At 38.4% G+C, this 23785-nt stretch overlaps 1 protein-coding gene across 1 annotated transcript; it reads right to left on the reverse strand.

Moving 5' to 3' along the window:
• Positions 1-753: 753 nt before the first annotated feature.
• On the reverse strand, positions 754-20621 carry grhl2b (grainyhead-like transcription factor 2b). Its single transcript, XM_042434546.1, has 16 exons — positions 20428-20621; positions 17805-17994; positions 17164-17231; positions 15069-15447; positions 13944-14002; positions 13542-13698; positions 11856-11967; positions 7643-7737; positions 5648-5806; positions 4030-4087; positions 3759-3898; positions 3508-3545; positions 3238-3329; positions 2057-2142; positions 1896-1960; positions 754-1715 (listed from the first exon to the last, which is right to left on the reverse strand). Exons 1-16 carry the CDS (start codon positions 20445-20447, stop codon positions 1601-1603), a joined length of 1833 nt encoding a protein of 610 aa, XP_042290480.1. The 5' UTR covers positions 20448-20621; the 3' UTR covers positions 754-1600.
• Positions 20622-23785: the final 3164 nt, after the last annotated feature.

Consider the following 23785-nt stretch of genomic DNA (forward strand, 5'->3'; position numbering starts at 1 on the left):
AGGATTTACCAATAATTCTTTACTGTTTCCATCCTGCTTATTTACCCTCGCTGGTCTGAAAACAACATGAGATACAGTCGTTTTTTTACAGGTGGGTGAATGTGACAACTGTGATTTAAAATTTTTCTGGGCTTCTGCACATTTCAGGCAGGTGATGAGGTACTTCAGTCCCACATTTCATTTCAATAGCATCTTGTGGTCAAGTGCCAAATATAGATGAATAATTCAAAAAAAAAAAAAAAAATCACAGTATTGTATCCATTTATACTGTACAGTTGTTACCTGTCGAACAAAAAAAAACTTTATCACTATCATTTTGTAGATTTTGTATTGTTAACTTGCATTATGTGTTCTGTGTAGGATGTCCATTTTGTTATTCAAATAAAGACAAAATGGGGGAAAAAATGGCAGATTGTCTTCTTTGTTCTAGTTTTGGTCCAGACTGAAATATCTCAACAACTATTGGATGGATTATCATTAAATTTTCTATAAATATTTATTGTCCCAAGAGGATGAATCCTGGTGATTTTGGTGATGTTCACATTTGTTGTTTGGAGTGAAATGTCTCTATAACTATTACAAACACCCTAAACTAAGAAGTGAAAATGGTAAACGTCAGTATTTTAGCATTGTGATTGTCAGCATATAAGCATGCTGACGTTTGCGTTTAGCTAAAAGAAACCTGTGCCTAAGTAGAGCCTCACAGAGCCGCTACCATGGCCGGAGTCTTTTGTTTTTACCAAAGATGACATGTCAGTGTTTATATTTTTATTAATTTTTTTCAACACAGCCAAGCATATGAGATCTACGCAACAACCAAGTGCCATTTGTCACCCCTCAGAAGTTGTTTACAGTATTTTTGAGTCATGTAAGGCCCTACAGAGAAACACTTAAGTATATTTATTGACATTAAAATATTACAACATGGCTGAAATATAGAGAAACTCCTCCAGCACTCTTATAGAGGGCGACTGAAATGTAAAAGTACTTGAAATTCTTGGATAAATTGCTAGTGAAATGCAAAACATTGTCATTTAAAGCATTAATAAATAATAACACAACTAACAAAAACAAAGGCTGGCATGCAAAGAAGCTGCTAACTTACTTAAAGTCGACTAATTCAAGCTGTGGTTACATGTTATTGTACAATCAGGCATTTCATGAGGCTACTCCTGATGTGTATTTGGCAAAAACACAAGACTGTACAGGATGAGAATAAAAGTACAAATTCTTTTTATACAATAAAAATATCAGCAAAAGTCAGTAAGTGGGGTGGATAGATAGATCTGTGCACCATCGTTTGTCCTCACAGCATAGAGGAAGAGTAAATATAATCAGTTCATAAGAATGAAAATGTCCATTTGTGTCATTTCCTCTTTTTATTTATGTCACGCTCCTCCTCCTGTACAGAAAATGCTTCATAGTGTAACAGTGTTTGGAGAGCTGGCAGCGTCAGAGCAACGCCTCCAGCGAACTGTCTCCAGTAACGTCAGTCAGCTTATCAAGCCGGTCGATAGCAGCCTCGTAGATTTCAGCCAACCAGCAGTCACAGCGTCTCTTTCGTCTCAACGTGCCGTCCTTCGGGTCGGCTGACGAGCTGTCAGATCTCCGTCAGCGTGATCTTGTAGGCGTCTGCGTAGCTCTCGATGTTGAGGATGAAGGTGTCTTCGTTGGAGTAATGCTCGATGATGTTATCGTCCATGTTTACCAGGATCCTGACCCAAAACACAAAAGACACTGTAAATTTTACACAAGTGTGTTCTAAAGCTCCAAAAACGCCACGTCAGTCTCCTAAAAACATGTTTGAGAACAAGCCAAGCAGTAGAAGAAGTACTCAGATCCTTAACTTAAGTCAAAGTACCAATACAGCAACGTAAAAAAGTTTCCTCACTCACCCTTTTTTACTCTTCTTGTACACTTTGGCTATCCTCTCCGTCGGCACGCCATATTTCTCTGATATCTGCAGACGACAAATGAAAGCAGTTTTGTAAACAGGCGCCCTGCTGCAAACAATTCGTGCTCTTCGCATCACTTTTAAGAGAAAGGCGTCACTCACCGCATCCATCAGGCCTCTGAGTGTGGGAGACTTGAGCATCAGAGCGTCAAAGACCTCGTCCATCTCCTTTCTTACGTACAACAGCACTGCAGAGTGAGAAAGGAGAGTAAAGTTTTACTGTGTGTGTTTCACCTGTGGAGCGAACTGTGCTGTATGTCGTGAATATTCTCTGCTGTCGGGTATTTTCATGGATGTTTGTCACATTCACTACGATGAGGGTAATGTTTATTGTCATTATTGATTCATCTTTTGATATTTTTTCTATCACTTGATAAATCAATAAATCTATATATGGCCAGAAATCATGGTTAATGCTAACACAAGTTACCGGAGTGATTTCCTTTAATTTTGTCAACATTTTACAATTTACAGTAGTGCTATTAAATTACATCTACAGAAAATCATCATCATCAAATATTTTGAAAACTCTTTATTTGTTTGTCATTTATTGAGCTAAAATGCTAAACTTTCACTGTTTCAGCATCTCAAATGTGAGGATTTGCAGCTTTTGTCTTGAATTTATTTCATTATAAACAGAATATTTTGGGGTTTTTAACTTTTGTTGGGACAAAACAAGCAATTTGAAGACATCATCTTGGGCTCTGGACAATTGTGATGAATGTTTTTCAATATTTTCTGACATTTTCTAGACAAAACGATTCACAGATTAATCAGAAATACTCTAAATTCCATGACAAATGTGCAAACTGAGGAGGATTTTGTGGCACAATCAGCGACTAATTGGACCTTATAGTGAAACCTTTCTGTCAACTACTGTTTCCAAGATCAAGAATGAACTTTCAATCTCAATTTTTAAGCTAACATGACACGAAAAGTCCTTAAAGTGCTCAGAAAAACTATCTTTCAGTCTACACTTCCATGACAACTGTAAAAAACTCCATCTGCTGAGGGACTGTGTGACTCAACTTGAAGCTCTAAACAGCTCCAAAATGAATCTTGTGGTGAGATTGTTTTGTCAATAATCAACTGATTAGTTGGTAAAGGAAATAATGATTACGGTGATATGAAATAGGCAAAAGCATCTGAGAAGCTGTAAGCAGATCAAATCAGATATTTCTCTGATTCCAGCTCTGCCTGGACTGGATGATCATGTCTTTGAAGCTCACTGAAAGAGATAAAAGAGAAAGAGAGAGGAGGATGAAGAAGCTGCCATCTTATACCTCTCTTGTGTGTCTCTTCTTTGATCTGTTTTTGAGGTGAAGGACACAGATCTTCATCTGACGGCCTGAACATCCTCTTTACCAGCACACTCCTAGAAAAACACACAAACAAAAATGTGCCATACACATAACGCGTATTGTTTGCATTTGTGGTGACGTGCACTTCCTCTGTATGTGTTTTGTTATCGGTGCACGCTTTCATTTGCATCCCTTATATTTGTGTGACCTGATGTAAATGAAAAAGCTCATTTCCTGTTGATGCACGCTCACCCTTCTCTCTCGATCTCCTCTGTGTTGAAGGTAAACACCTGCAAATGAAACAAGACACAGATGAAAAAAAAAAAAGTAGAATATTTAACATAAAAAGAGAAAAGCAAGAATAAGCACGACTGAGTGGTGTCAGAAAAACCAGAAAAACTTGAAGCTGCGGCATCAGTTTCACCTTTCAGCAGATGAACTCAGCTGATATGAAACTCTTATTTTATTTCACCTCTAGCAACAAGTGAGGAGGAAGCGCATACCTGTCCGGCCCTCTGCAGGTTGCCGAAGTGAACGTCGGGGATGAAAAGGACGGGCTGCGCTTCCAAGTCGGTCATGGTCTTGAAATGGGTGGTGTCGGACTTCTTGGGAACGGTTATGACACCTACGCCTCCGTCCTTCCCTAGAAGATGAGGCAGATGAGAGAAAACTGATCATTAATGATTCATTTTCTTGCCATCCAACATGTGATTTGCTCACACAGCCTGGAGCTATAATTTTCCCAGATTTTGATGCTAAAATTGTAGCTCAAACCTTTTGACTTCTTGCGAAACAGTTTTCTCTCCTCGTCTCTTATCTTCCTCTCTGCTCCCTGAGAAAGACAGACAAAAAAAAAAAAAAAAAAGAAATTGGACACATCATCAGTTGGTGGAGCCTCCTATGAACATATTGCTCATCTGACAAAACTGTTGTCTCCGTTTCCAGAAAATTTAACACCTGAAAGTTCTTCATGAATAAAAATGTCCTGCACACTGCGTACAGTATATGATGTGTTTGTGTGTTCAGGTGTGTCTGGAGGCTCACTGTGCAGGTGAGACCACTAGAGGGAGGACTGATGTCATGATTTAACTCCTTTACTCCACTTCCACGCCTAATTACTTTGCAGTCAGTATTAAAAGTATAAATCTGAGTATTTCTACAGTTACATTTACGGTAAAAGTCCCAACAGCTTAAAACATCTTAGAAACATTAGGTCAGGTAACGAAACGCAAACTTCATGAATTCACATTTTTGTCGTATGGATTGAGACTTTGCTGTGTCTATTTGTAAACTTTTAAATCTGAAAGAGGGAAGTCAATATTCAGATCTGTAATTTGAAGTAGAGCTGTTTTACTGACAGTTTAATTTGAATTTGATTTGATTAAGCTTCATATCATACCAGTTTTGACATATTCTTCCCAGAAAATAAATCACCATGAATGCACATTTTCTGTCTAATGTCGTTCACTCCGTTCATTTTGTTTTATAGAGGATGAAGGAGTCAAATCTGAGCCTCTTTAATAATAAGATGGCACTAAGACCGGGCAATATATCGATATATTGATATCATGATATGAGACCAGATGATTTTGGATATCGTGATATCATGATATGGCATAAGTGTTGTCTTTTCCTGGTTTTAAGGCTGCATTTAAGTAAAGTGATGTTCTATTACTTGCCTTTACACACTTAGTCATTATATCCACGTTACTGATGATTATTTATCAAAAATCTCAGTTAAAATACAGTTTTAAAGCAGAACAATAAACTAGAACTAGAGCTGAAATTAAATTAAATTTAATTTAAATTCATTGACAACTGATTGATTATCTCAATTGTTAATTCTACTTAACTTATTAATTTGTTATTAAGATTTTTTGCAAACGACATATGAATCCAAATATAATGAGTGTACTTACCAACTAAATCAACTTAACACTTTTTTTGTTTTATGTTTTTTTTCATGATTTGTTTCTCTGTAAAACATCCTAAAAATTAACTGTGAAATACCTGCAAATTCTCAGAAAGTTTTCAGGGAATTAGTATAAAATTAAGGGACCCATATAATAAAGCATTACGGTGATGTCATATAACTGACTAGCTTTGCATAACTAAAGTAATTGGGAGGCTACAACATGTTTAATACATTGTTTTGTTTACATGCTAACTGCAGTTTTTCATTCGAGCACATGAGGGAGTTTAAATTGACCAATATTTCTCTTTCAGGGTGCCACACTACAGTAGGATTCACTTAAAAATATAGTTTCGTAATGACAACAAACCCTCAGAATGGTTACTTGTATACAAACAGTATAATATATGGATACTACAAAGTAACTGACAGTCAAAATGTATTAAATTCACTTATATATAATAATCAAGGGCCTGTTACCTTGTCACAGAAAACCTTGATCTGTGAGTATGCTCTGTGCAGCGGCTTGTTGCTGCGGTTGTTGTAGCTGTAGGTGTCGATCTGGATCATCAGAGGAAGACCCTTCACCCCCTTCTGAGAGGAGAAGTCTGTGCTCAGACAGTTGACCGTGATGAAGATCTGCCGGTGACACAAAGGAGGGAGAGGATGGAGAGAGAAGTTTACACGTGCACATGTTTTTTTTCTTCAGCTTGCCTGCATGAATTAAATGTTTTGCTTAGAGGAAAAAAAAACCTTCATAACAACTCAAATATACTGACAAGTGCAACTAGAAGCTGGTCCTTGAGCAATGTGGCCCTTGGAAACTAAATATTTTTATTTATTTGTGTTTGAAAAATGATTTTTAAAACATGAGTGGGTACTTTAATCTCTTTTAGAGACACGTGCTGCTTTCAAATTCAGGACTGCATCCTTTAACATTGATATTAAAGACCAAATACTCATTAAATACTTTTTACAGATGACATAGTCCAAATTAAAACAGTCTGAAGGAGGACTGTGGAGTATCCAGAGTTTTTTTAATGATTTGAGCAGCACAAAAAATGTCACCTCCTTTGCATCTGGCTAGCAGCAGAAGTTTCAGATATCTCAAAATCCTTGGAGATAAAAACCAAAACTCCATCTGACTTCGAGGCTACTTCACACTACAGATCCGTGAGAAACATTTTTTTATTTATGTGAACTGGCCCTTTAATGAACCGGCAACCACTGCTAACTTTTGCTACTTAAATGCAAGGTTTCTAGTAACATAGCAGGGTTGTATTTTGCTTTCCTTGTTCCTCTCTGCACACGTCATCATCCACCTTTTGTATTAGAATATTAATGCGCTCTTCGATACAAGCCAAGAGGGTTGGTCATTAACTTAAACCATAACAACTCTGGATCTTGTGCTTCTATATTCTGCGCTCTGATATAGTTGTTTGAACCACATATTGCGCACTTTACTGAGAAGAAAAAACTATTCAATTTACAGGTATAGTTCAGATATTTTGGACTTTTTCCTACAACCTTGAAGCATAAAAATGTTCGTCTTTGGCATAAAAAAAATCCCCCCAAACAAACTTGAACTATCTCTTTCAAGTTTCCTGTTTATTTTGCTTGCTATTTTGATTTTGTAGAACTTAAAGAGGATACTTTGAGAACTAAAACAGGCACAGCATGTCCAATAAACTACCTGGATATTACACCTGCTCCTGCGCTGCAACAGGTATATTATATTCAGGCTCAATAGTCTTCACAGATTATGAGAAAGAGAGAGAAAGACGTAGAGAGGAAGAGTCAATATTGGCCCAGAGAAGTGTGCTTGGATTTCCTCCAACAACTTCTTTGTCTCCGGGTTGCTATTACAATGAAACACACACACATACAGAATGACTCACACTCACACACACACACACGCAGTCAGTTGCATTCACACAGAAATGAGGGCAAAACAAACAACAGTGGGTGGGGATGAGGATTGGTGTGTGTTGGCCCTTGGGGGGACTCTGGAGTTCAAACAGTGACTGGTCTGCATTTAAGGAGCGGCCACAAAGGAGTGGGCTTCACAAACACAAAGAGGACAAACAAGAGGAAAAGTACACAACACTGCCCATCGGTTTTATGACGGAAAGTCAAAAACATTACAACATGAAGCACAGCAACTGCTTTTGGCTTTTAATTCTTCTCATAACAAAAATATGGATGATTTCATGTTTAAAGTGAGCTCTGGAGTGTCTGGAGTGCTTTTATCACAGTTAAAAGCCGGTTAATTTGTCAAACAAGCGCATTTGTTTGCTGACAACTGAATCAGCAAAAAAAAAAAACCTGTCCCACTGCTTTTTTAACATCTACAACACGCCTCCAGCCAGAGTAAACATAACAGACAGTTTCTGGGAAAATTACAGTGACATTTATTTCCTACGAAAAAAGGCTGTAATGTTTGTTTTTGTATTTTTTTTGGTTTGTTTTCTTTACCTTTGCCTCTTCATTCACGTCCCAGGTGAAGGAGATTGCGTTGTAAGCGATTTCTTCGATGTTGCCGATTGTGTTGAAGCTCTCCTTGTAATCAGCTGCGAACACAAACAGAGAGATGGTTTATTTCTGCGATCACAATAACCTCTCAGATTTAAGTTTTGCTACAAACGCACACTCAAAAGGCATCCCCAGAGTGAGTATTTTGAGTCAAGGCATCAATAATTTTCTGCAATCTGCTTTTTTTTGTTTATATCTGCTGTTTAAAAAAAAATCAGACCTCCCCTCTAAAAAAAACCCCTTAATATACAGAACAGATTGGTCAATAAATTACAAAAGCAGGTAGCTGTTGTTTGTTAAGATAAGCAATCAAATGACACGCTTCAAATTTATAAGATAAAACCTTATCTGCTTGGGCAAACATAATCTTTGGATTCAAAGGCAGCGGGAGGAAACACGGGAGGCTATTCGGCTCTCAGGACCTTATTAAAAGCCTTTCAGAGGAGCACATCGGCCGGCTATTGTTAACCTGTGTGACTGCAAACAGGAGGGGCTCTGAAAACACAGGGTCAAGTACACTGGTATGCTGTGGAAAAAGCTTCTAAGTGCCTTGTGTTTTTATTTAGTCCTTCATTTACTTTTCTTCATTTTCAGAAAAAAAACATGATGACTGTTTGGTTTATGAAAACTTTTCACTCCTGGGATAAACTGAAAAATGCATGATGCTCAAGCAGAAAGCAGGACTGATTATTAAGATTATGGAGATTTCTTTCCTCCAGCTAGACTCTCTGAAGATGTCAAAAGTTTAGGCAAAAACAGCTGAAGGGAACGTAAAATTACAGCTGATTTAGATCAGTGGTCTCCAAATCAAAACCCGAGAGTTTGCAGGTTTTTAAGCCAATTTAAAGAACAAGGCTGGTAGCGTTTTATATTTTTCTGGTGACATTTCATATTTTCCAACACTGACTTGGTCCGAAAACTTAAAAAGATAACTAAAAAAGATGAAATTATACATGTGTGCCCTTATTTTAAAGATTTAGATGTTTGGACAGGCTGCAGACATGGTAGGGAAATGGGAAAGTATTGTTAGTTTTGGTTTTTTCATGGCATTTTTTTGGACAATATTGACAAGAAAAACATAAAATAACACCAGTTTTATCATCTAACTGATGACGACTACAGGTGAAACCACATGCTGTAGTTTCCAACTGAAATAAAATCTGTATAAGTCTGTCTGGAGAAGCAGCTCAACCAACACCAGTTCTGCTGTTCTCGTCTCAGAGCATCGCCCCTCTCCTTCCGTGACCTTCGACCTCCTTCGTCATCCTAACCGCCGTCACAGCGACACTTCCTGGATTCTCAGCAGGTGCACAAAGCAGCAGGGCAGGAAGAAACATGCCTCTCTGCTAGTATCCCCCATTAAATAACCCCCATTCAAATGATCCATTCAGCGATGTGGCCCAGGGGCATGATGCCCCCCCACCCCTCCCCCCGACACACACAGACCCTCCTCCACTGCTATTCAAATCAGCGCTCTGAGCAGCTTCAGGTTACAGGCTGCATCCAGCTACAGGCCGATCCGACCCAGGAGCTGAGAGGAGGCCAGTCTGTCATTTGACCCTCAGAGTATCCCCCACTTTAATCTACAGTCTTACTGTACATACACATAAAGTAGAGCTGAAAGGTCGATTAACTGTTTAGTCGAAGCATTTAAGTCGCTTTAAAAATTCTGTTTTATGGCCTCAAATGTAAATTAGGGCTGCAACTAATGATTATTTTCTTTGACATACTAATTTATGCCCCCTCCATCGACTCTTCTAAGTCCAGGCTCTTAACTTTGATTCACTAGCGTTTGAATCCTCCTGATTTTTGTGCCTATGAGCTGTGTGTCTTGTTGTTTATGTCAATGTTTCTCGTATTTGTGATTTTAGCTACCTGCTCTGGTCTGTACAGCACTTTGGTCAATGTGGGTTGTTTTTAAATGTGCTTTATAAATAAATTTGACTTGACTTGACTATCATTTAACAGATTAATCAATAATCCAAATCATCATACATTGCAGCTCTAATATAAATCATAAATACATAAAACAAGTAGAACTAACTAGTAGAACTATGAGGATGAAATAAGTGATTTTTGTTATACTTTATATATGATATGTATACAGTATATAGTAGTTTTTAGCACCCACCCTGGACAGTGTTTGTAGGATTGTGTGTGTATATACTGTATGTATGTTTTGATATGTATCAGTGAGATGGAAAAATATTTCGGCCCTGCGGGTTGAGCTATACAGTAGATGCATCTGTATGTATCTGTGGTTCATACACACAAACACATTCATTACAGATGCAAATGCCAAAGGGAATCGTGCTAAAAAAGATAGCACACTTCCTCTTAACAGGATTAACTGGCAGCTACATGGAACAAGCTGTCCAAAAAAGACTTATAACCTTCAAATCACTTCAGTATCGAGATGCTATTTGACAGCAAAACAACAGAAATTATTTGATTTTCTAGCAAAGTAGTTCCCAACATTTTTTGCTGGATTTTTTTGGGAATAGTTCAACATTTTGATAAAATTAATACCTCTCTGATATCTGTCCATTCAATATGAAGCTACAGCTATGAGATGGTTAGCTTAGCTTGGCTTAGCTTAGCAGTAACATGTTAGTTTAATTCGTACAAAAACCGAAGTTTAATAAAGCAATCTGTGGCTTTATGGGGGATTATATGCTGGACTACTTCTTGTTAATGTGTGAATTAGTGAGTTTTAGAGGTGCTGGTAGGCAACTTTGTTATTATCTTTGGACAGAGCCAGGCTAGCTGGTTTCCTGGCTGCAGCTACAGGGAGCGCGTCTATGTTGCCTCAGATCAGTACCTCTGCCAATGAGGTAATGTTTTCTGTCTGATTATCTGTTTGTTTGTTTGTCTGTCTGTCTGATCCTAACCCCTAACCCTAACATCCGCCCTTCAGGGGATCCCAACAGTGTGTTATGTAAGAGATAGCTCTAATGCGGAGGGAGCATCTGCTGACCCCCAGCTACGTATTTAGCGTACGGTATCAGTCTTCTCATCTGACTCTCCGCAAGAACGCTAATAAGCATATTTCTCAAAATATCAACTTATTTCTTTAAAACAAAACAATGTCTACTAGTGACCCTTAATTGTAAGTTGTGAGTCGTTCAATCAAAGAGATTTTCAGTGTATAGCATTTGAAAATAAATAAAGGAAAGATCAGAGAAAAATCCAAAAAATAAACATAATTCCGTCTTGCTCAATTTTAATGAGCTTATTGACAACGTCACGCCTAGTATTAAGGTGTGTGTGAGAGTTGCAGGCTGGTCATGGTTTGTTTTGATGAATTTAAATATAAGAATTAAGATGAAGATCTAAATTGGGCAAGAATGACTTTCAACAGACCAATAAGACCAACCGAGGTAACAGTGTGTCTGGCATTCCTTTCCCTGTCCCAACAGGCTGTGTACAGGTGTGCTGCTATGTGTGTGTGTGTGTGTATATGTGTGTGTGTGTGTGTGTGTGTGTGTGTGTGTGTATCCCATCATCCACCCTGAGTCTCCCACATACCTCTGACTCTTTGCCTGGTTAGCAGGCCCGAGCTTGTCAAACACAAACCGCCTACAAACTTCTCACACACTCACATTCAACAAGGCGTAGAAAAAGCTCCATTCAAATTCAAATTCATCCACCAAAAAAAAAAAAAGAAAAACGAAAAAAAAAACAACAACAACGGCACACAAAAGGTCAAAAGTTTTGAGAAACAATATGAGGCAGCGTGAGAAATGCAGCGAGAGAGAAAGTTTGCCGGATTGACGCCAATTTTTTTTTCCCATATCAGTGTTTTGCTCAATCTCTCAGGTAATGTTGCAGAGATTTAGAGGGTTTAAGTGGTGTGTCCCAGCAACACCTAGATATTAAGAGATTCAGGTGTGTGTATTACAGCCTCCTCTCTGAAGGTGGATGGCGGTGGGCAGCTGAACAGCCTCAGGCAGGCAGTTGGGTGGGGGCTTGTTTGCTCTCAGTTTGGTCATGCCTTGTTTGTTAGCTAAGTGCATTCCAGCATTTGCAGCAATACCATAAATCTACTGTCGCCTTTAAGTTCACGTGTTGTGATTCATTCATTAAGTTCTTCAAGAATTTCACCTGTAAACATGGACGTTTTTGAAAAGAAGGAGGAGGGCAGCTACGGTCTTACCGATGTCTAGGACTCTCTGTTTAGCCGTGTGCTGCCGAGAGTGCCAGTACTTCCAGTATTTAAGCTGCTCGTCTCGGTTCTTATCTTCACTGAACACCACCATGATAACGCTCTGAGAAGGGGAACAAGACAGGACAAAAGTAAAGCTGAGTCTCAACCAAATGATGGTCAAGTTTCAGATCAAGGCTGTGTAATTATTAAGCTAGTTCCTGGGTTTAAGACCGAGTATTTTAGCATCAAATCCGCACCAGATTCTTGTTTCCTGCATCGTTCTTTCAGTTCCAGTTTATTACAACTCTGGTCTTATTTCTGTACTTTTTGGCATCATTCCTATCAGTGATAAAAACACTGAACTTACCAAGTTAATTGCTGGGATCTGGTAAAATTATTACCCAAACAAACCGACTTCGTCCTACCGTTCTCGGCGTAGTTGTGCACAGAGTTTTCCTGTTCTATTACAGATTATCACCAACATTTCAGGTGTGCTAACATTAATATTCAATTCAGTTTTACCTCCAAATAAAGTGATTTAGATAATCTGGCTAATACTAATGATTTGTGTTGATTGTGTGACAGCTCATTTCTTGTGCTGTCATATGTTGTTGTAGCGATGTCACCATGTTCCCAGATCTAAGCAATTACATTAGTGAATAAAACTTTTATTCAGTTCAAAGAAATGTGCCAAAACTTTAAAAATAAGACCCAAATTATTATACTTGGCCACTTTACGGTCTTAATTAAGATAAAGAGACGGCAGCCTTTTACTTTAATAAAAGCTGCATTAACAGCCAATTAATCAAGTCAAAAAACAAGCTGTAAGCACAAATTGACATATTATCACCTCACAAAGCTGAAATGACAAATGTGTTGGCAAACATTTGCTTATTTACACATCCAGCAGATATTAGCAGCACATCAGCTTTGCATTGGAGTCGTCTGCCATAATGAACAGTAGGTTTATCAGAGCTTTTTTTGCTGAAAACAGCTGCCTGTTGCATGAAACAATGCTAATGAGAGCAAACCAAAAAGTTGTAGGCTGCAAAAACCAAAAAAAAAGAGCTAAATGACGCTAAAAGGCTTCATAGATCTGAGAGGACCTGCAGGACACATTACACATAGTCATTTAATCCATTGTTAATATAAAAATATTGATTATTGCAGCTTTGGAAAACATGCAGTCTTAAGGTTTAATTATAGGTAGACTTAAATTACATACATCAAAACCATATCTTGGTATTTTCTGTGTATAATATATAGAGCTGAAACAATTAATCAATTAGTTGATTGTCAGACAATTGATCAGCAACTATTCTGATAATTGAACAATCATTTCAGTAATTTTTCTGGCAAAAATGCCAAAATTTCACAGTCAATGCTCTTGTCTGTCATCTATGACAATAAACATGATTGATTTTGGACTTTTGGTCAATAAAACCTTTGAATATGTTAACTGGGTTTTGGAAAATTGTGACGGCATTTTTCACTATTTTCTGACATTTTATAGAGATATTACATAATATACATGTGAGATTAATCTTTTAATTGTGGAAATAATCGGCAGATTAGCCGATAATTAAATTAATCATTAGTTACAGCCCTACATATATATATAAACTACAGCTAAATCAAAATCAGCTGAACTAAAATGAATAAAAAGTCATGAAGAGGCTGAACGGATCCGCTCACCCGGACTTTGCTGATGGGGTGACGGAGGCGTTTGTTGGCGCTGAGCTCGTTGAGCGTCACGGCATAGAACTGGCCCTTGTTCAGGTAGGTCATCGGCCCCTCACCTTGCTTCTGACGCAGCGAGCGAGTGGCGTCCAGCGTGTACTGGAAGCTGTCACTGTCCACACACACAAACACACACATAGAGAATATGTGATTAGATATAACAAGGTAGGATGGAGGTACAACAACACAGTGTAATTTCTTTTACTTTTTCATTCCTTTCTGGATCATTTCGGATCAGTGTTTTGACTTCAAAATGGCACTAATTTGAATATTAACAGTTTAACATATAGGGATGATTGTGCTGTAATAACAAGTAAGCTAAGTAATTGTATTGTGAGTGGGATGGCAGTTACTTACACTCCCTCCTGGTGAAATAAGAAGTCATCTGTAGCCAGAGAGGAAGGTGTGTGGTACTTCTATTGAGAATGCAAAAATAAACACAGAGAAAGAGGAAATTATTTAGGCACATTGACAAGTATATTTAGAGTGAGAGGAACTGGTTAAACAATGCTGTAAGTGAGAAAAAAAAAAGGCTATAACAATGACAACATGGAGATCTCAGACTAGCGGGAAACGAACTCAATAACCACTTGTAGATTCCTGTTAGGGTGAGGAACTTTTGGACTCTTAGTGAATCATATTTAAACATCTCTCTGTCTTCACGTCCCATTAAACAAAAAAACTCCACCCAGCATATACTGTTACAGGTCATCCGCCTGTGACATTCAGTGCATTTCCAGCAGTCATAACGTGTTAATATAAAGATGTTTTCTCTCCAGGTGTTCCTTACATCTGCATTCTTTTCTTTTACGTCTTGTGCCTTCCTACATTTCCCAGAGTGTCTTTCAACGACGCCCACATTGTACCAGATCGTTCATTCAACTGTGGCTTCTACGTGTCGATGTAGAAGACGATAGCGACAAAACGATAACAGCAAGAGAGTTTTTTTTTTCCAGGTGAAAAAAAAGTGAAAGCTGAGCCCTTTTCTCTAAGTAAAACATATCTTGTGACTGCATTGCATTCTGGTCTATTGAGGATTTAGCAAAGTTGTTATTGTTGCATCTCTTTATAACTGCTGAACATTTTTTTCAAAATGAGTCTTAACAGAAACATTTGATCTTTGAGAGGACTCACACCAAAATGGACTTAAACTAAAATATTTATTGTAATCTTATGGATGTTTCAACATTTATCTGTAGGAATGAAAGAGAATTTTAAAAAACTGGGCCCAGAAGTTCAAAGAAAACCAGTTATTGTATGTTATAGTGTGTTTTAGGGCAACATTTTGGGCTTGTGTCCACTTAAAATGAGACCACTTGTGTTAGATTTTATGTCTGAGTCAAAAAAGACCCTTCTTGAATTGCTTCAGCTGCATAATTTTTTGGAAAAAGGGGAAATTAATTATTAGAGAAATGTCAGGAAACAGTTTTAGAGTTTATTTTTCACTCATAACACTTCACGGACTCTGGCGTCTCTCCTCACCCCGTCTCTCTCCTCTTCATACGGGCTGTCAGGCGGACTCTGCTGGTCTTCTTTCACGTAGGAGCTGTGACTGACGGTGGTTACCTCATACGGACTCTGCTCGTAGATCACCCTCGCTGATTCCTCCCCCTCCACCCTGTAGTGAAGCCCGCTTCCCGCCATGAAGACGGGCGCGTACACCTCGGCCTTCACCACGGCCACAGCTGGCGAGCCTCCGTCCCCCGAACCCGCCCCCGCCGTGCTGCTGAACTGCTCCCGTTTGGTGTCTGGGTGCTCCGTGTTGAGCGACAGGTTGACGGGGACGGACTTGAGGACCTGAACACGGTTGTCCACTGTCTCCACCTCGCTTTGGCTGCTGGGGTTGCTAGGCAACGTGGACCTGAAGAAACACATTGATTTAACAGGATCTGAGATGCATTTCTGCTCTTTTGAATTTTCTTTTTGCTCTTACTGTATTGCTTTACTGTATTTTATTGTATTTTTAATGTATTTTATAATTATTTATTACTGAGAAAAGAGATGTGAACTTCTAAGTAGTGAAATACGTCAAAGAACTACGTCTGGAAGTAAAATATATGCTGTTACTGGCCAAGGACTGACAGCTATCAAAGCTTTCTCTCCCACCTCTACATCAAAATGATCATGGATGAAAATATCCACAGATCAACAGACAGTTGTAAAAGGCAACACTAGAATCAGTGGAATATTATTTTTTGGCGATTTGGGAACTGGTGTTTTTGCGATCTTTTTACAAACTTAAAAAAATAAGGTTGGCAAATTTCTGTATTTCCTTTATTGTCAACAAATCCCATGAGAAGACTGAATTAGTCTCACGATACCAGACAATCGGAGATCTCCTCGCCTACCGAAGACTTTGGATTGGTTCTGCAATGCAGGTTTTTTTTTTTTTTAACTTTCTAATTGTTTCCACCCAGTTTTAACAACGAAACCTGAGAGATTGTCCTCAGTCTCTAGTTGAGTGAAGAGTTCAGAGACTGACTTGTGTTTCTAACGCTGAACTGATCCCAACAAGTATTGTTTACTTAGTTTTATCTTGATATATTGTAGCTAACTCCTCTGTGGCATGGAGCCGTATTGTTGTCAAAAAAAACAAACTATTAAAACACATAAACAAGCTCCACAAGACATTTTTCTTCATTTCAATGAGCACAGGTACTTTATGTTATTTTGACTCAGTCCCACATAAACCGTCCTGCTGCCATAAATACTGTAAATATTTATAAATCCACAGTTGAAAATAGTCCCCAACAAATGCTCTGTTTCCTCCTGTTTGCATAATGTTTGCTAAAAACTACATTGCCCAGCTGTCTTAAGGAAATTATTACTACTACTGTAACTACTACTACAAATACTGGTCATGTGACTTTAAAAGTCTTCAGCAGGAACAAACAGCCTTGGGGCCGAGTGCCACAGACAGGACAGGGAAGTCAGAACTAACACACTTTCTGTTTTGTTTTTTTTAATATTTGTTGTTGATGAGAAAAATAAAGAATAACACCAGTGTTGCTTTTGTGTAAAGATCCTCTCAATATCTTATCATATACTATCAGTGTATCACTCAGCTAAAGGAGGTGAGAAAATGTTGGCTACAGGTAATATGACTTAACTTTTTTGTAGATGAAGTTTTATCACATAACATCAGAGACACATTAAACCATGAAATCGTTTGTGCTTTCTCTTTTTCTGAAGCGATCGGGAGCTTTTTATTGGCTCCATTCCAGCTTCTTTCATTCATTATCAGCGCTTCAAGTGAAACAACACTCACTCATCTGTGATATTTACCCGCATGCATACTTGTAGTGCTTGTCTCATATCACTATTATCTTAGGTACACAGTTCTTTATCGTGTTATGGAAATTGCATTTAGAAAAATCTGAAAGCTTTTCATTTTAAACCGTTTTTAACATGCAAACCTTTTAACCGCAGGTCTAACATCTCAAATACTAAAGTTACTGAGGATTTAACTGCTGAGAAGTGTCTGCCAGCGACTACATGTTTAGCATTTTTTTCTCGGTCTTTCTGTCTGTACATGTGCATCCTTGACTGAGACACTGAAAGACCCAAATTCACTGACCTTTTCTCCTGCTCCTCTGTAATCTCAACAACTTTGGGAACTGGCAGAAGCCGCTTTTCTTTAGGCACCTGGAACGAAATAAGGAGCACATGTTAACACTTGAGCAATTTTCTCTTTATTCCCGAAGAGGTTCTCGTAAAAAAAACAGTGATCACCTTTTTATGTTCAGCCTCTGCACCATATATTTTTAGCTGTGGTGCAGTTAAATATGTGGTTAAATAGGATAATAATCACTGTGTTGTGCAATCATTTGTTCAATTTACACTGACAATTATAATCCTGTAAGCAGATTAAGTTAGACTTCTACTATTTTCCTTTGGAGCTCTGAACCTCTGTGCTTCTCTTTTACATTTGCCTCTAAAAACAGAAAACTGCTCAGCCGAGTAATTATAGTTGTAAAGACCTATTTGATCTAGTCCTGGAGGATTTCTGTTGAACACGCAGTTTATGTCTGAGGTAATTCTGGGCTCTCAGCCCCAAAACAGACACTGTGAAACTGCACCTTTTCTGCCAGATACAACGCTTTTAAAGTCAATTGTATCTGAGAACATGTTTTACTAGCAATTTATTTGAAGTGAAATCCTTCTTAAGTCACTAAAAACCATCTTGCATCACAAAATAAGTGCTGTACGTCTCTGCACCTTGTAGTAGTCGTAGAGCAGGCCCAGGGCGTTGGCGCTGTCCTCGTCCCCGTTGATGCTCATCATGGCCTTGGTGGCGGCTGTCAGCGGGTTCTCCAGGTACGACCTCCACGCCTCATCCTCGCTGGTGTACGCCCGCCGCACTGCGGGGAAGGAGCTGTCGTTGGGGACCACCACCACCAGACGTTTACTGACAGATACACAGGAACAAACAGCAAAAACATTTGAATTCACAAGTGAACACTGATTAGATTAATCCTGGTTTCACATTCACAATTTAGGGCTGCAACTAATTTATTATCAATTAATTGTTTAGTTTATGAATTGTCGGAAAATAGAGGAAGCTATAATAATTTCCCACAGCTAAAGGAACTCAAAAGTCTTGTTCTGTCTGACCAACAGTCCAAATATGACATTTAAAAGAAGCAAATCTTCACTTTTAAACACTTTTAAACACTTCTTGCTTGAAACTTTGTGCTCTAAGATATTGTGATTGTAATGTGTCATTGTTTTCTGATGATCAATTAATTGAGAAAATAATCAACAGATTTATGAATAATAAAAATAATCAATAGTTGCAGCCCTACTTTCCTCCATTTCTTACTATTACAAACAAAAGCAGGAATATTGAAGTCAAAACTTTAAGATCTGACCATTTGTCATTATTTTGGACATTTTCTATATTAAATAACTGATAAAAATAATGAATAAATATACTGAAAAATTACTGCTGTAGCATTTTGTGTTTGTGTGTACGTGCATGGGTTTGTCTCTCCACTCCGTAGGGCCACTTAAGATCACAGACCAGTTAAACACACAGTGTTGTCAAAACATCTCTTTGGACTCAGCCAATCACAAGAAAAGGCTCTGAATGTGTCAACTTGCACTTAGCAAATGTTTTACGGTGAGCAGCATCAGCGATTACACCTTCACGACAGCAAAAGCGCCGCACAGACTTCTTACAGTGCAAGACGTCAGCGATGATGTCGTAGATTCAAGTTCATTGTCTTCTTTTCTTTACTTGTGTGGAGAGCTTGAATCACACCATTTAATCAGCGTCAACAGGAAATATTCATGGAGGTTATTTCCTTTTACTAACTGTGGCTGTTCAAATAACAGATTTATGACATGAAATAACCAACTTTGTACTAGTGTGGTTTCTTTAATTGACATTAATTATTGTGTGTCAGATCTACCTGCCAGGAAAAACAAACCTATTCGCCGCGCCCCTTATCGGTGATGTCATACTGATGCAAAGAAGTCATAGAAAAGCAGGAAAGAAGCAGAAACACGCAGCATACAAGGCGAAGCTGCTTTAACATGACTCGCTTACGTCATCAATACCCACATAACACATTTAAATCCACACTTTTTCTATTTTTTTGCAGGATGTCATCTATAGCTGCTAATCAAATTTAAATCTTTTATTGATCTTCTATCTGCTCCTAATTCTGGTCAACTTTTTGGGAAACTTCTCCATGGCATCTGCACCATGAGCTGATATTCAGAGAGGAAAAACACAGCAGGTGATGTTGATGAACTCCACTCTGGTTGGATTTGACTAAATATTACCACGGTGAGTCATAATAGTGGTAGTGGGTACCCGCTGCTTCCTCTGCAGCTCTGATGCACGAAACACCAGAGCTGCAGAGTAGAAAATCCACCACATTTGTACGCTTAGACTTAGTGGCTTCATATTTAAATACATGCAACTGTTTTCATGCCACAATTACTACTTCTTCTACTACTAATAATAATATAATAATAACTTTATATATTATATACTATCTCATCAAAAAATTAGATCACAGCACATCAGAATCTAGATCATTATTTATGAGAGAATACATATTACCTAATAATAATAATATTATTATTAAATAAAAAGTTAAAGGTGTGATTTTCTCAAACTAAAACCCATCACATACAAATTTAAATGATTTCAATCAGCAAAGCCATACTATTTTTTGATATTTAATAAGATATTGTACACAAAAAATGTAAGTTATAATATGATTATTTTCAAGAGCACGACCTTTCTTAGACAATTAAATTGGTAAAAAAGCTTTCCTCTCTGTTTCAGAAGCAGCTATGACTTAAGTCCAAAGGTTGTAATGTCTTCTGTAATATGAATAAAGAAGTTTTCTAGTGTTACAAAACAACACAAGAGGCCCAAACTGTCCCCATTCACAAGCGGATCCATCGCTCACTGCGGGCCTTACATATGAAAAAATACAATGCAATGCAAAAGCAAGACCTAAAACTATTTTATCATTCAGAGAAATGAAAGTAAAGAAAATCCAGGTGTTGCACTTTGCAGCCTTTTCCCCCCATCAGTCAAAAAAATGGCGAATTCAGCTCTAACGAAATCCACGGCGCCAATAAGTTTGTCAACTTTTTTTCCCCCTCCAGGCCTAAAAGTCTCATATCTGTCAGAAATTATCCAAAAGTAACACAACCATAACATGAACCACTTCCCACCCACCCCCTAAACAATTCCGATTTTATAGCAGCTTTTCCTTTAATCACAGCCTCTAAAGAAAACACTTGCAAAAAGTTTTTCCCCCCTTCATTCAAGTAGAAATCATCATCAAAGATCCTCTCCGCTGGCTCGACCACTTACTTGTCTGTCTCCTGTGACATATTTTGCTTCCTCTACGGTTCTTCCTTGTGAAACTGGACTTTCAAGTCGGAGCAGGTAATAGAGTGAGCGAGTTGCCAGAAGTTGGTCTACAGGTAAGTCGACTTTTTCTCGCCCCGCTTCTTTTTCTCCCCTGCCCGTCTCTCTTGTCTCTCCTCCTCTCCACCTGGCACAGGTAAAGCCGCTTGTGCCCCCCCACCCCCCCAACCCCCACGACAGCCAATCACAATGCCCGCCTGCTGATCAATTTGTAGAGGTTATTACAAATATTAACGCATCCTGCTGCCATGTATTGTAATATTTGTCTTGGCTTGCTTAATGGCAGCGGGTCAACTTTTAGCTGGAAATTCTTTCACTGTGAAAGAGTTGAAGGTGAGGGCGAGCCTGCCGCTGATTGGCTGCTTCGACGCGGAGCTGGGCGCTGATTGGCTGTCCGGTGAGAGAGGCAGGTAATGACCCTCCTCACCTGCAAGCAAACCAAAAGACAGCGTTAAAGACTCAACAGTGACATAGAAAACAGGGAAACTCAAGGCAAGGCTTTCAGAAAAATTGACTAATGAGGTTTTAGATTGTATTTTATTTAAAAATGAATTAAAAAAAAGAAAAACAATGAAGGAGAGAAGTTAAATGGAGGAATGAGAGGATGAGATGCATGACTGCACAGCCTCATAGAGGGCCTCAGACTGACCATGCACTCCCACATCCTTTGATTTAACCTTTCTCCCTCTGATTTTAATAATGACTTGTCTGTGTGTGTGTGTGTGTGTGTGTGTGTGTGTGCGTGTGTGTGTGTGTGTGTGTGTGTGTGTGTGTGTGTGTGTGTGTTGCAGGTGATCGCAGAGCAGACAGAAGGCAGGGAGGAGCCCTGTCATTAGCCGACACAATGCCATTGTCCCCTTAATGAAGCCATTGTAAGAGGAGATCCCAGTGTTTGGGATTACCCCACTGGAGCAAACAATGATGAGTGTGTAGGTGTGTGTGTGTGTGTGTGTGTGTGTCTCCTAAAATGCTGTGGCACCGCTGAGGTAATTTATGACCACTGACCCTAATTACTCCTTTTTTTCTGTTTCTGTTTTATTCCTTGTTATTGTTGTAGTTAGAAACAGGTAGGTATGAATCCCAATGGGAGGTTCTAGTTTAGAGCTGCAACTAATGATAATTTGATGTTATATGGCCCGTATAACATCGGAAAACAGTAAAAAAAAATAAAAAGATAAAAAATAAAAAGTTGCCTCGAGCCCAAAGTGATGTCATCACGTCTTGTTTTGTCTAACCAGCAATTTAAAACCTAAAATATTAATTTACTACAATGTTAAAAGCAGCAAATTTTCACATTTGAGAACCTTAAACAAGAGATTGTTTGAATTTTTTACTTCGATTGTCAAAATAGTTGCAGATTAATTATCTGTCGATTGACTCATTGATTAATTGACTAATTGATGCAGCTCTAGCCATGACACATAAATCATAACACAGATTAAAGAAGGAGACTGTAACTTGTAGCTAAGATATAAAAGGATAAAAAAAACATTTAAAAAACTAAAATCTGAATTAGACACAGAAGTAAAATTAAAGTTAAAGTAAAATTACTATAAATATATACAGTAATAGTGCCTGAATACATGATTAGAGCAAGTCTATCAGTCTATCAGATAATGTATAATGTCTTTTTTGACTTGTGACCCCTTAAAAAAAAGTAGTTGGAGGTTCTCGTCATGTTACAGATGTCTGTGAGCAGTTTCACCAGAGGGAGAATAGTTTTATTTAAATTATTGTACAGTCCAGTCAAGTCAGTTTTATTTGTAGAGCCAATACAACATCCTCCATCCTTAGACCCTTGATTCAGATGAAGAAAAACTTCCCCAAAAGAACCTTTTAATGGGGAAATAATGGAAGAAATCTCAGGAAGAGCAACAAAGGAAGGATCTCTCCTCCAGGACGGACAGACGTGAAAACAATAAGAACTCTGTGATCTAATAAATATTTCAGCAGTAAGCGAGACGGTGTACAGGAGTTCTTCTCATGGTTTTCAAGTTGCACCTTCCTTTGATGCACCTGTCACATATTCAGGTGTGCAGAGATTTTTTTTTTTTTTTCAAAACATTTTTGAGGATGGACAGATGTGCAATAGATGTTGTGTGAACAGAATAGATCAAGGATCTATAGATTAGAGAAAAGTCCTAAAAATGTATCCAAATTTATGTAGCAGAACATTAATTAACCATCTCACAACCCCCCAAATTTATCTTGTGACCCTCTGCAGGAACCACTTACTGTATATGAAGTAGTTAAACTAGCTGCACATCAACAATAATCTAATAATGTAATATATGATAAATATATCATGCACAGGAACGAGTCTATTGAAACTACGTATATTTAGCTGATAATTTGTACTTTTACTGAAGTAGGAGAGACATTGTAGTATTGGGATTTATGTAAAATGTCTTTGTACGTCTTCCATCACTGAGAAAATATAACCCCCCCCTCAGTTTTTCATCTGGATGCATTTTCGAAAACTGGTCTGATGTCTGATGTTTGCATGACAAAATGTGGGAATTTGCTTATGAATGCCTTGGGGCACTCTTGTATGGAAATCCAAAAATTACGTTTCAGATTCAGTTTAACCGTCAGTAGTGTTGCCTGTGTGTGTTTGTGTGTGTGTGTGTGTGTGTGTGTGTGTGTTTGTGTGCCCTTCCGATGATCACTACTGTCCTCCCTGGTCTAATTTGTTTTACAGATCACCTGGGCTGAGCTCTCTCTATCTGTCTCTGTCTCTGTCTCTGTGTGTGACTGCTAGATAAATACAGGTGGGGTCCTTTTCTCAGCACACAGACACAAACAAAAGAGGAAGAGGAGACAAAAAAAAAAACTATTTTAGTTGTAGAAGATAACAAAAAAGATGAATAAGTAATGAATTCCAAGCATATTTTCATTTCTTTTCAACTTTATTGCAGCCTTTTCACCCCCCAAAAACTCATGAACTCTACTAAGAAAACAGTGGAAAACCAAAAAAGTGGTTGACTTGGTGAAAATAATAGTTACATATAAGTGTTTCTCTTATCTGTACCTTTCCCTACATGACTTCTCCCTGCAGGAATGTCTGCCATGTGGCGGTATGACAGCTGAAATAGTGCGAAGGCTACCGTACATGCTGCCACAAGCAGGCATGGGCAAGACTGGAAAGTTAAGGGCCAATAGCCACAGAATACCTTCCTCTGTTTGTGTGTGTGTGTGTGTGTGTGTGTGCCAGTGTGTGACAGAGGTGAAAGGTGTATCCTACATACCAGGAGTTTTTTCGCAGGGAGAAGCAGCTTGTCTGGACTTGGCCAGGATTAGA

The sequence above is a fragment of the Thunnus maccoyii genome, chromosome 15 (assembly GCF_910596095.1).
Source record: "Thunnus maccoyii chromosome 15, fThuMac1.1, whole genome shotgun sequence".
Lineage (NCBI taxonomy): Eukaryota > Metazoa > Chordata > Actinopteri > Scombriformes > Scombridae > Thunnus > Thunnus maccoyii.